Below are 14,145 nucleotides of genomic sequence, written 5' to 3'. Positions count from 1 at the left end.
GTTCTGGTAATGAGATCTGATCGTCTGCACCGTCCGCTCCTGATCACACAACATGAGAGGGTTGTAGCATTACTACCAAACGCAAGTGCACACACACACACACACATACACACACACACCTCTCCTCACCTGGTTCTCTCGTGCTGCGATCTGAAAGTTCTCCTCCAGCTCCTGCACCATTTCCAGGTGTCTGCTCTTCATGACCTCCATGTCCTCTGCTATCTGTTTGTATACAATGCACACACACACACACACACACACACACACACACACACACACACACACACACACACACACAGACACACAACACACACAAACACACATACATATGACTTAGACTAAAGTTTATGTTATATTTATTAGAGTTCAAACCTGCAGGGTTTTTTTCAGTTCACTCATTTAATGCCCAGAACTCTATAAACATAAACACTCTGCTGTCAATAGATGACAAGCTAACCAACATGAGGGAAAAGGAATATTCGATGTGATGTAAGGATAGTTTCTAGCAAACAGTAAGTCAGATGGTTGATGACGCATTTTGCCTTCTCTTAGGAAACAGAAACACCCACTAAATACAGAGCATAAGCATGCATATTTTCTCTCTCTCTCTCTCTCTCTCTCTCTCCCTCACACACACACACACACACACACACACACACACACTGCTTGCATCCACTTCAGGACACCATTGTCCACACTGATACAGTGTTATGGTTCCACACAGACAGCATGGAGGCACATACTAATCAGATGCCTTCTAGCGAACACTGGGAGTGTCAGGGCGACCATGTGAGTAAGAGGGAGAACACAACACAGTTTCTGACAATGACTTCAGTATGTGTCTGCAGCAACTGCGCATAGCCTTTAGTCACAAGTCTGACTAATATTCAGGCCTCTGCTCACTGTTTCATAAGATAAATAAAGGTCATTACATCTGCTCTGCTGTATTGGGTGGGTTTAGAACTATGGAGTCATACCAATTATAGATGGTTTTCACTGTTTGTTTAATGTAATGACTGGAACAAAACCGATTCAACGATTGCTATGTCCAATTGTTGAACATAAATGTCTTACACTTAAAGTAAGTCATGAATGTACTGTATGTTCTGTGCCTGTATCCCCCTATGATGCATGGGGGACTCAGTGTGTGATCATTTATACCTGGGTTATGCAGAGTTCGGCAGACTCGTAGGGGATGTAGATCTTGACATCTTTCGACCCGTCGCCTTCCATCGCCTGCTCCACATCGCTGCCGTCTGACAGCTGAGACTCTGACAAGCCTGGTAAGACCAGTGCAGAAATAACAGGTCACAGACTAGTCTCCTCAGAGCAGATACAGTGAAATCCACTTTGAGTAAATTTCTAAATGCATTTCATATGGATAAATTTGATTCGATTTAGCCTGAATCAGAATATGCAAGACACATTCAGTCATCATAGGGAATTGTTGATAGAAGTGTCTCTTGCATATTTGCTGCATCTCACTATGTAACCCTAACCCACACACTGACTATCAATAGATTACTTTTCACACTTCTGCATCATCTGAAACTCAATAGACTTTTTAGTGACACATTATAGTCACTTGATAGTAAGTTGAGCATCAGCACTGGACTATCCAAATAAAGTATGACCAAATCATTTACACAGAAGCTTTCTCAGAGCAAAATTAGCATGTTGTGTGCATCCAGCCCTTATCAGAGTTTGCAAAGACACACCTTTCTCCAGATATTCCTTAAAATCACATCTACCCCCCTACTGGTCATCATACCTTATCAGAAATGCATTCCATTCTGTGTCCAAAACACACAGTACACAGGGTGATGGTGAGTAGCACACTTCACTTCTCTCCTTACCTCAAAACCTCTAGAGTTTCCATACACCGACATTATCTTTCTCCCCTCCCTACCACAAGTATCCCTCTTCTCTCTCACACACACACACACACACACACACACACACACACCCCTCCCTCTCTGCATAGGTCTTTACCGCACCTCGGTTGACCTCTTGTCCAGGGTGTTTCCTGCGATCGGCACCAATCCAGCGGCGGAAAGCAGTCCACCTCTTCAACCACAGAGCCTTGTGATGAACCACAGCTTGAACAATGAAGCAAATGTTGATGGACAGTTGAAATCAACTTGGGGAGTGGAGTAATGAGTAACGAGTTTTATCTGTTGCCTAATTGTGTTGCAATGCAGTGAATGCACTATTTGATATTAAAGTGTAAAACTGCACCGCACCCTGATTAACCTCTGTTACAATCTTAATAATCACAATGCAAAACAAGTTTAACTTCTTTCTGGTTGGTAGATTTGTGATTTGAGAATTCTTTCTGTCTGACAAGGTCTGACAGTTCTGATCTGGTTCATATTAGTCTTACTTTTCTTTTCTTTTTCTCACTCACCTGTGAGGAAAGAATTTCCTCCATGGCAAACAAAAGCATTCCAGATATCCTAAGAAATATCTTCCAGCCACTTGACTGAAGAGGATTAGAAATATTCAAGTATATTTTTAAGAATACATCAGTGATAAAAAAAAAACAAAAAAACATACAAATTAATGTAAAATGCAGCAGGCACTTTTATTTGCTGTTATCCTTGTCATGGTGTTAAAGATTGTGCAAACTCCTTCAACTCCGGCCCAAATTCAAACTACTGTCAAAGTTGCAGTCTGGCTGCTGTAAACTGTGGTTGCTGTAGTCAAACTAGGGAGAAGTTCAGGCCCAAGTGTTGCTGGTGTCTCTCTTAAGTGAACAAACTAATTGTATTCCAGCCAACTGAAACAAGAACTAAGCCCTTTCAACCTATTCACTTCCCACTTTTCCCAACTGAAAAAAAGCAAAGTGTCTAGTGTGCTTGTTTATAATGGATTTATCATCATTTTATTGCACTTTCATATGTTCTGACACGGATGCAGTGTTGGGGAAAATAAAACACAAAAAAACCTCAGTGAGTCAGTTTACCTTTTATTCATCAAGTTTAAAACGCGCTTTACATCTTCATGATTATGATGAGTGATTTAGCATGCAGTTTAATGTATTTATTTACATGTTTATTTCTGAATATTACAGTCTTCATTAAGAAAAAACAGGAGAAAAATGCATCCTGAATGTCAATTGTTAATTAAATTCATTCTTCGTAGTTAAGTGTGTTAGGATCATTCATAATAGTCAGTAGTAGTTAGTTCCTGTTTATTTTCATTTTGAAAGTAATGCCAACAATGTGGCTGGGCTTATCTAAAATATTGACACATTCCATAACATGGCCCCCTCATTTCATCACTCTGTCTCTCCCGTTCCCATCCCACCCTCTTCCCTCTTTCTTTCCTGGTGGAAGAATGTGGGCGTGGCGTCACGCTGTTACTTTCCTCCTAGAAACACCTTTTAGTGGAGAAACAGAAATGATGTCATGAATGACAGGGAACAGTCAGGTAAAAACACACGGGTCACCTGCTGCCTGAGCTGGAGACCAGACAGAAGGTAGACCCAGAGGCAAAAAACAAAAGACTCCAAACACAAAAGACTTAAAATAGTGTAAGCATGTGTGGTGAACACATACTTTGGGTTTGGTTAGGGGTTAAAAATGCATCTATGGGCAGATGACAGGTTATACTACATTTTGTGGTTTGTAGATTATCATGAGAAAGGAAGTGTGCATACTACAGTACATGCCTCAGTGATTGCGTGTGTGTCTCTGAGTGTGTGTGTGAGCGTGTGTGTCTTGGGGGTGGAGGGTGGGGTGTGTGTGTGTGTGTTACCAGGCTGACCTGCCGTGTCATCCAGCTCCTGGTCCAAGTGTATGTTGTGAACTGGACACGGCCTCTGGTGCCGGGCCTCCTCCCTCAGGTCCGGCACGCTGCCCGGTAAATCCTCCAGCACCGGCGCCGCCACCGGGACGCGCCCGGCCCGCGACGACACCACGGGGTCCTCGGGGCACGAGGGCCGGTTAGTCGTCTCCCAGGCGCCTGAACAGAAGTCACCATGGGTGGTGTAGAGGGTGTGGGGAAAAGGGGAAAGTTTGATATACTACATGCATACAAACAGACAGAGAAAAAGCTTTTTATACCTGGATTACCGGAATGCCACAAACACAAAGACAAAACATAAGTGGATAGACATGGAAATGAAAAAATTAACATGAAGTGTTGAAAAGAGGGAGAGGCAGGAGAACAGATAGCCTGCAGGTAACTGAAACATCTGGAGAGAAGATGGTGGAATTTGCAGCTACAGAATGCTGGCATAATGCTGGTCCACGTATTTCCCATGCAAACACACACACACACACACACACACACACACCATGTGTATACACAAACACATGCAGCAAAACACCCACACACTTGGATACAGTGTGCTAGTCCTTTGCACCCTGCTGGGTACGAGTGTCCACCAGCTGTCCCTACTGTCATTGGTTTTAGGGATCAGCGTGCACATATGCCTGTTTATGAGTATGTGTGATTGCATCTGTGTCTGTGTGTGTGTGTGTGCGTGTGTGTGTAAGTCTGGTTCGAGTGGACCCGGCTGGCCTCAGATCCAGGGCTCCAATCCAGACCCCATCAGGAACAGCGTGCTATGTTCTGATAAACTGACTGCTTCACTGCTTCGGAATGGATCCAGCCAAGTAGCTGAAATATTTAAACCTCTTCTACCTTTGCCTGTCTGTCTGCAACACATTTCTGTCAGGTGGAACGAATAGCGTGGACACATGCTAGGGCCCATAATCTGCACCAGGGCTGCCCGAGTCACCTTACCCATACACAAACACATGCAAGGACATCATTACCTTCATAACGATGAATACAAGTCAACATTAGCGTGTGTGTGTGTGTGCGTGTGCGTGTGCGTGTGCGTGTGTGTGTTTTATACTCACATCGCTTGCCTGCAGGGGCTACAGCATGATGTCTCCCTACTTTCTTTCCCAGGAAGGTGAGTGACAAGGACACATTCTCAGCTCCAGGAGAATTTACATACATGATGTATATGAGTTTATATGTTTATATGAGTCTGTATGTGGCAGTGGCTGTGACTGGTGTTGTTGTGTATGCTTTTTATGTGTGAGCACATGCAATTGTCCTGGTCCACGAGCTGCAAAGAAAGCATGACATTTAATTTATCACAAAACCACAAAGATCTTATATACTAATTTCTTAGCAAAAACAAACAAAATTCTTCTTCTATCTCAGTGTTTTAGCAGCTTTTTTGTGAGAATTTTTCAGTTTTACTTTCTGAACTCCAGTTCAACCCTCAAACAAATTGCAGATGTCAAAAAGCCCACACAGCAGAATTCACTCAGGGAGAGGAATCCTTATGTCATCCGCTCCAAGCTGCTATAAGCCGTAAGCTACTCTGCAGCAAAGACAGAATGTCCAAAAATTTGAGTTGAGTTTGTGTCTGAAATTCATCTTTCACATCATTCCAGGTTTTAGATCGTAATTGGGTCTCCATCAAAGACAGTATCCAAGAGTAAATCTTCCATCTCAGATAATCACTCATATTAATCAGTGAACACACTACACACTACCATGAAATTGGCCTGTAAAATCCCCTACAGGATATACAATTTAAACTCCTCTGAGTAAAACACTCACCCACAAGAAAAGTTGACGAAAGACAGAAAAAAAAAATCAAATCAAAAAAAGGCTTGATTATAAACGACCAGCTGGTATCAGAGCAGATCAGATCCCTTCAGTGTGATTCAGGTGCAGCTAACCTGCTGCTGTGTGAGCAGGTGTTGAGGAGCAAGAGATGAGGAAGCTGTGGAACGCATCGCTCCCGTTCTCTGAGGGGAACCAAACTCTCAACAGTCTTTAAATATTAAACCTGGAGAGATGGAGTTTCACCAGGTACTGGCTTAAACCCTGCAGAGCCTGCGGGTAAAAAGATGCCCTAAACAGTCCTCAGGTTTCCCGTGTGTAAGATAGAGATTGTAACTTGATGCTAACTGCCTCACACACACACAGACATACACACACTCTCATGTCTGTTTGTCTTTCCTGGAGACCCCCACTCTGTTGTGGAATTATTGGGCTAATCTGACCCTCCACTACTGAGGGGGAGGGGGGGGGGGTCACTTGTATCCAGGTAAACAGAAGTTGAATACATGATAAAACACCAAGAATGATGTAGGAACTCTGGGACAGGTAACAAAAGGTGACATGTTTATGTCTGGTTGCTGGGATGAAGGGGCTGAAACCTCTGGTCAAAACAGAAATTTGAATGTTTAGTTATTGTTACTGATGATGACGATGATGATGATGTGATGATGATGAGCAGGTTTTGTACTCTCTAGGCCTGCTGTTCATAGCCAAGTTCTTAAGGGGATTTCCTTTCGTTTTTGACTGAAGGACTCATTTGGAACATTTGGACGGCAGCTAAATCATCTGTTTAACACTCCAGCCTGAGATAAATCCCTCATGATGCCATTGTAATGAAAATGGGGTTTTGCCCCTGCTTCCTCTTTCTCAATCCAATCCCTGCCCTGACCGTATGCCGCAGATTTGGGCGGATATACAGATGTGTCACTTTGAGAAATGAGAAATACAAACACAGACTGAGACACACATGCATAGTAGAAGATATGCTATGGCAAATAAATATAGAGGTGCTGTAACAAATATACAGACACACACGCACACACAAAGAGATACACAATAGGAGACTGCACAAACATTGGGTTGGCACACTAGAAGAACATGCCACAAACTACCATGGACCTTATCAAGGACCTATCAAGCTTTAATGGGTTTGACTCAGCTGTATCTCCGAGTAAATCCAGTCGTTTGAATGATACGGCCTTTTAAACGTGTCATTATCTCAGCTGTGGGAAAGCATTACGTTGTGTTGAGGCAGGTAGCCAACAGGTAGTGTCAGGCCCTGGCTGTGCTGCCATGACAACACACCACACCTTAGGGAAGCTCATTACCTCATCCAAAAGGAGAATCCATAGAGGAATTGCCTAGAGGTTGTTAGGTGGTCTTTTTTCTTTCTTTCTTTCTTTCTTTCTTTCTTTCTTTCTCACTCCTGGTGGAGCATTTTGCATAGATGAGGGGCTCCCAAACGCTTTCATGTCAAGGCTCCCCAGATTTGATGAGGCTTTGTTTGAGGGAACCCCGTCTGACAAGATTGTTGCAAGTGGGGAGATAACATTAGGGACGTCTCTGATCAAAAGAGACATTCCTATTTCACTCTCTCACCGTCTTTCAAACAAATGAAACAGCAGCAACTATTCCTCATGCTTAGGACACCCTGAGGACACCCTTACTTTGGGAGCCACTGGCATAGATAAGACCTGCATATCTGTATCCACAGAGAGATAGTCCTATACAACACAGACTAAATGGCTGCTTTAAAAACATATTATATAAGAGTTGTGTTTGATGCCTGCACCCAGGCTACCAGCAAACACATAAATAGATCTATAGGTCACAAATATTGAGTGATAGAGCAATGTGGGTAGAACCTTCTATTGGAGGTGTTCAACTTGCAAAAACATTCAACATTCACCTCACAGAAAAATAACTGTTGTAATTCTGTTAGAAAGTGTAGCAGGACAGAGGGAAGAGGAACTCTGAAAGGCGCTGGAGGCCAAAAAAAACCACATAGGACATTCAAAAAGAAAGTCTTCCACACACTATCTCCATTGCAAGCTTCACATAATTTATTCACAAGAGTGCTAAGCTTTCGGTCAGTGACCTGTGTCAGAGCATGACACAGTTCAGAAGGACACTATATAAATATCACAGTACAACTTTAAAATATGCAGCTACTATAGGTTAAAAATGATACCACAGATACCCAATTACCACAGAGGATTAAAGAAGCCACAAAGTACAATAAAGTCACTATAAACTCGCTATAGTGTGAGTCCCTATTGGACTATTGTAGCAATATTACAGTGACACCATACGATATTAAGTAGAGATTTTACATTTGGGAATCCTTAAATTAATACAAATAAATCCAATGTATCCAACTTTTATGGAATATTTATGGAAGATTATGAGCTGATCTGCATCTGTTTTCAAGTAGGCAGAACTGCGTGCGTGACTTTTTTTTTTTTTATCTGCTGGAAAAAGCTGTTCCAGGTTTTTACGCACGGCTTGGATGGAGACTCCCTGCCCTCTGCAGGCAGCGGCTCTGTCCAATAGCAGCGATGCAGGGAGTATGGGCTGGATCCTGTTACTAGGTGGGGTTTATCATGGGTATAAATATACTGTTTCTGTCGCTACAACGCCCCTGGAACCACAGCAAGAAAAACTTCTCCCTTTAGCTCAAACGGTGAGTCTTTTTTCCTTAAATAAAGATCACAAATCTGTCCTTGGTGACTTGGTGAGAGTTTGATACTTGGTGTGAAAGCTGAAAAGTTTTTGTCCCCCCCTAAACTGTTGATGTAACCTGTGGGTGTGGTTGGGAGAACTGCGGTGATAATTGTTTGAGAAACACTTTTGACTCCAGTGGTAACCTGATTTAATTACGCAGCAGAATTTGCCCTGCATGAATATGAATATTATTATCTATTATCATTAGGGCATATTATTATCTATCCTATACATATCCGTGTCAGAGCTGAGCGTAGGTGTGGTCCGGCAGTCTACACATGTTTGCCGTTATAGAAAACCGCCTCGCATAAACCTACGGTAAATATACATAGGATAGTGCAATCCGGGACTGGCTGATGGGAAAGTATATAGGGGTTAAGTGTTGGCTTTGTTTCAGTTTCCTTCTGTTGACATGTTCAGTAGATAAGAACTTTAGCACACATAGCACTCATGTCATTGATTTGCAAAAGAGTGGTGATTTCTAGATTCAATATAATCTGCATCTACTCTATTATATTCTCCAGTGTAACTTCTTCTATGTCTTTACTTCTTAAGATCCCTCACTCTTCCTCATCACAGACTCCCATACTCTTCTCCACTTTCTACATTATCTACATTGTATAGAATGTCATGTCTTTTCTGTTGCATTGGGTCCTATTCTACTTCATTTCCTTAATATCTTCTCTTTTTGGATTCCAGCAGTGCCCAAACTTCCTATTCTATTCTATTCTATTCTATTCTATTCTATTCTATTCTACTCTCTAATCTTGTTTCCGCTCTCCCTGCAGACAGACTCCAGCAGCCCCACCATGTCTTTCATCCAGGCGTTCCTGCAGCAGACGGTCTATCTGGGCCTGCCTGATGAATCAGTACGTCACTCTGTGGTTCTGTTCCAGTTACTAGGGCCAACCAATCCAAACTGCCTTTTTTTTCTTTCTCTTCCTGTGGTATGCTGGGGTGGAAAAATTTACCAGGCAGAGTTCATTTCAGCACAAGGGAGGCAGAAAAGGGTAGAAAAGAGTGAGGAAGAGAATGAATGAGTGGGAAGTTTTTAAGGTGTGGAAGGAAGGAAGAAAGAGGGGCAGAGCAGAAAGATAATGTGAGAGTAAATAGGGTGAAAGGGAGTTTGAGTGATAATGAGTTCATGCCCACAGAAACTGAGGAAGATGACCATACTAAGTCTTGTGAGTGTGTGACTCATTGGAACAGGAATTTGAGCCCCTCCCTTCATAAACTCAAACAGAACAAAATACTACTTCTCCTTTCCCTTAGCTTCTTAAAGTGAACTCCATCGCGCAGGGTCATCCGGCGTGATTTCACTCTGTTCTGCTATTGCTGTGCCTCTGCTCATCTGCTGCAGCTCGATCCAGTCCAAGTCATGTACGTTGAAAACATAATAGTCTGTGTTGTATCCCTCAGGTCCTGCCCAACGAGGGAACTGTGACCTCAGCACCCAATTTCAGCCCCAATGGAGATGCAGGAGTTTTGGACAAAGCCATCAAGGCGAAAGGTAAGGTTTACACAAACACACACGCAGACAGAATGAGAAAGAATGTGAGCGTGTGTGAACATGTCATGGCTTTGCAACGTCTCTGCTGAGAGAATGAAGTGCATTGTAGGAACACTAATGCCCTCTGCTGGAAAACACTCATCATTACCAGTAACAATACCATCAACTGTGGTAGGAAGTCACTCACTTTGCTAATCATGCATAATGGTACAACAATTGAAGGTCCAGTACAATGACAATTGCATTTCTCAGTTTCATGGTATAATTTAACAAAGCACCTGTTAATGTAAAGTTACCCAAATTGTTATAACTGTCAGCATTGTGAAACACCCTTTGGAAAACTCTCCCTCTGGTTGCCAACAGAATCAAACAGATTTACAATTCCAGTCTACTTCTTGGTGTAAACACCTACACCCAGGTTTTAATTAATGCTCTGATTGGTCGACAGTACGCATGGTTAATGAGGAGACAATAGCCAGCCAGTTACTTGCCAAACTAGCTGAAATGTCTGTGCCTCCATTGTTGCTGGGTGCCGAAGTTCGAAATCAACATCAAACTTATCCTGACTGACTGAGTTGAAATCATCGCACTAGATCTTTACTAATTCAAACCTCAAACTGAATTGTATGTTGCAGGGTGGCTCTTTTTGTGTGTGACAGACAATTCGCTGTTTATCAAACTGGACTCTGTTATACATATGCAGAATAATAGAAGCCATCAGATCCGTCTTTCTAATAAGCTTCCGTCATTTGTGTGTGTTTTCTAGGTGTGGATGAGAACACCATCATCGAGGTTCTGGTGAAGAGGAGCAACGAACAGCGGCAGCAGATTAAAGAGGCGTACCAGCAGGCCAGCGGCAAGGTGAGGAGAAGCAAACACAGTCACACAAAGACCATGTTTAAACCCAGGAGAGAGGAGGCAGACAAATATTAGATTGTGTTAAAGTACACACAGTATGTACACACGCACACACACACTCACACACACACCGTATCACTCATCAGTTGTTCTCCGCAGCCTCTGGAATCTGCACTGAAGTCCGCTCTGAAGGGAGAGCTGGAGGATGTGGTGCTGGCTCTGCTGAAAACACCGGCCCAGTATGACGCCCAGCAGCTGAAACTGGCTATGAAGGTACACACACACACACACACACACACACACACACACACACAACAAGCAGATGAATGCATTAACTACACAAACCCTCTGAAACCAAAGGCACTGGAACAAGACTGAAATCAACGTTTTTGCGTTATCTTGTTATTTTTACTGTGTAATCATATCCACCCACTTCCACATATTCATTCCGCATTTGATGTTTTCTCAATGGGAGGGCAAAAGGTGTGTTTGTTTGTATTAGGTCAGTGAAGAATAACAGTGATTTCAGAGGCTTACAGTCCATATCTTTCTTTCCTTATTTCTCTCTCTCTCTCTCTCTCTCATCGCAAACATCTAGAATAAATGAGACTCCATGAATGAGCACATACAGTACTGTTTTTTTTTTTCTATTTCTTATTCCTATATATCCCAAGGTCTCTGCATGGATAGATGTTTTTTTTCTAATGCCAGCTCTCCCCTCTCTCTCTCCCTCTCTCTCGCTCTCTCTCTCATCCATCCATCCCTCCCTGTCTCAGGGTCTGGGCACAGACGAGGACACCCTGATAGAGATTTTGGCTTCTCGAAACAACAAGGAGATCCTAGCTATAAAGAAAGCCTACAAGGAAGGTGTGTGCTTAGTTTATCAATTCATGCAGAATGGGTAAAAAGAAGTAGTTTATTAAATAATAAAAGGTTCCAAACAGATTGTGATGGTGAAACACTAATCTCAATTTTGAACATCAATATTTTGTACTTGCCAATGATATTGTTGTGATTTCTCTGCCTACAGAATACAAGAAGGAGCTGGAGGATGACATCAGGTCTGACACAAGTGAGACTTCAAGAATGCCCTCCTTGCACTCTGCAAGGTGTGTGTGTGTCCATGCTTCCTTACTGTCTTGTACTGTATGTTTAATTCTATTTTTTTCAGCCAGAGCACAAGGAGACCCTAAGGTGCTGTGGCAACGCAACACACTCCCCAGCTTCTGTAGTGCAAAGCTGACTTTGGTTTCAAAAATAAGCACATACACACACACACACACGCACACGCACACGACACGCACACATACACACACACACCAGTCTTACTTATGTCACTTGCCTAAACCTAACCCAACCCTAACCTTAACCACTGACACAAAAATCAGCTTTTACCAATTGGGGACACGGCTTTTGTCCCCAATTGCACAAGCCGTCCCCAATCAACTGGTCTTCAGTCTGGTTTGTGTCCCTGAAAGTGACTTAAGTCATACCCACACACACACACACACACACAACACACACACACACACACACAACAGACCATAAGGTGCTGCCTAAGACAATTCCTACTCCACATTAACATATACCATCACTTTATGAATTCAGGAGTACAGCTCAAAGAAGTTTCAGTATGAGAATAGGCTACGCTGTGTCAAATCGAAATAAAAGGCTACATGTTTACATACAATCATCTGAAAGTGAAATACTCGTACTGTCAGCAGCTTCATCTGAAAGTGAATTATGATTTTGGGATCCTGGAGCCAGCCTGGTTTGGTTCAGCACTGTGAAGCTGCCCTCTGTGTCTCGTAGGCCAGCAGGACTGAGGGAGTGAGTGAGCAGCTGGTAGACAGCGATGCCAGGTCTCTGTACGAGGCAGGGGAGCGGAGGAAGGGCACGGACTGCTCCGTCTTCATCGACATCCTCACCACCAGGAGCGCCCTGCATCTCCGCAAAGGTCAGCTGGCCAGCCGCCCTGTTCAATGACGTCTGTCTTTGTACGTCGCTGTCAAGAATCTAATGCTCTACCGCCTCTCTCTCTCTCTCTCTCTCTCTCTCTCTCTCTCTCTCTCTCTCTCTCAGTGTTTGAGAGATACTCCAAGTACAGTAAAGTGGACATGGCCAAAGCCATTGACCTGGAGATGAAGGGAGACATTGAGAGCTGTCTCACAGCAGTAGGTAAGAGAAAAAAAATCTACTCATCAACTGCCTGAAGATACATTCATTGATTTCTATGCAGACTTGGTGTAAACTTAAACCACTCTTTTTCTTTTCTTAACCGCAGTGAAGTGTGCTGGAAGCAGACCTGCATTCTTTGCTGAGAAACTCAACCTGGCCATGAAGGTACTGTGTGTTAAGTTACAAACATTTTAAAAAGGCATGGAAGGAAACTACGATACTGTGCCCGTTGCCCAAAGCCATCCCTCCCTGACTCTCTGCCCCCCCCCCCAGGGTAAAGGAACCCGCACCAAAATCCTGACCCGCATCATGGTGAGCCGCTCTGAGGTGGACATGAAACGGATCAAAGACGAGTACAAGAAATACGGCAAAACACTCTACCAGGAAATTCTGGTGAGTAAGCATTTGACGCCCTACAATAATGAATGAGCCTATAGCCTATATAGCATGTCAGAATTGTTGAGCTTTGTATTGGGGTACATATAATATACAAAAGGAGGAATCTGAAACCCCTCTTTTTTCAGTTTATTAAAGTCTTTTCTCCCCTTCAGGATGACACGAAGGGAGACTATGAGAAGATACTGCTGGCTCTGTGTGGCGGTGAGAACTAACAGCCAACTGGGATTATGGCTCATACAACTGAAGACGCACCACCCTGCCCAGCTATGGAGAATGTCCTCTATTATCACATTAGACCTTTGTGCCCTACGCTCTCGTGGAAAACTGCCAAAGCAGTCTACTCTCTTCACTTTCATGACATTAAACAGTAATGAGCAGAGATTAACACAGAAAACAGCAACGCTTTAGTAGATATTCTCTTTCCTATCAAACTCTGTTATCCCTTTTCCATCCAGTACTCTAGGAATACATCTGAAAGCAGTTTTCCAGTAGACCTATGCTCTGAATAGTCTATTTAGTGAGAGAGTGATTGGGACCTTGCTTTCACCTGTTAGATTCTCATACCAAGGGCTGGTGCTAGGAGAGAAGCTGGAGTCAAAGCTTATGATCACAGCGCAGCTGCAATAAGTTTATACCAAATCCATATGAGCTCACCGTGTGCCAAATGTATTCAGGGGCAGTAGTTCTCTGGAAGGAGCCTGGACGTTCTGCAAATAAAAGCTTTTTGTATGAAGGCAGAATTGAGTCGTCTCTGCTGTGTTAAGTTAGTTGACTCACACTGTGATTCACATATCAGAGGTGGGGACTCGAGTCACATGACTTGGACTCGAGTCACAGTTTTAATTGCTTGTGACTTGACTGGATGCATGAAGAGATTACTT

General features: G+C 43.1%; 1 protein-coding gene across 1 annotated transcript; it reads left to right on the top strand.

Moving 5' to 3' along the window:
- Nucleotides 1-8,156: 8,156 nt before the first annotated feature.
- Nucleotides 8,157-14,004, top strand: anxa1a (annexin A1a). The gene is given in 13 exon segments (XM_071531402.1): nt 8,157-8,278; nt 9,108-9,188; nt 9,739-9,829; nt 10,596-10,690; nt 10,847-10,960; nt 11,464-11,554; nt 11,718-11,759; nt 11,762-11,796; nt 12,500-12,644; nt 12,770-12,865; nt 12,972-13,030; nt 13,139-13,258; nt 13,417-14,004. Coding segments are annotated over 13 exon segments (1,143 nt in total). The 5' UTR covers nt 8,157-8,164; the 3' UTR covers nt 13,477-14,004.
- The last annotated feature ends 141 nt before the right edge of the window (nt 14,005-14,145 follow it).

Source organism: Centroberyx affinis, unplaced genomic scaffold (assembly GCF_046629955.1).
Source record: "Centroberyx affinis isolate AG114_WGS23_722 - 3 ecotype Tasmania unplaced genomic scaffold, CSIRO-AGI_Caff_v1 ptg002074l_1, whole genome shotgun sequence".
Lineage (NCBI taxonomy): Eukaryota > Metazoa > Chordata > Actinopteri > Beryciformes > Berycidae > Centroberyx > Centroberyx affinis.
Note: the sequence above shows the minus strand (reverse complement) of the source record. Positions and strands in the feature narration are given on the sequence as shown.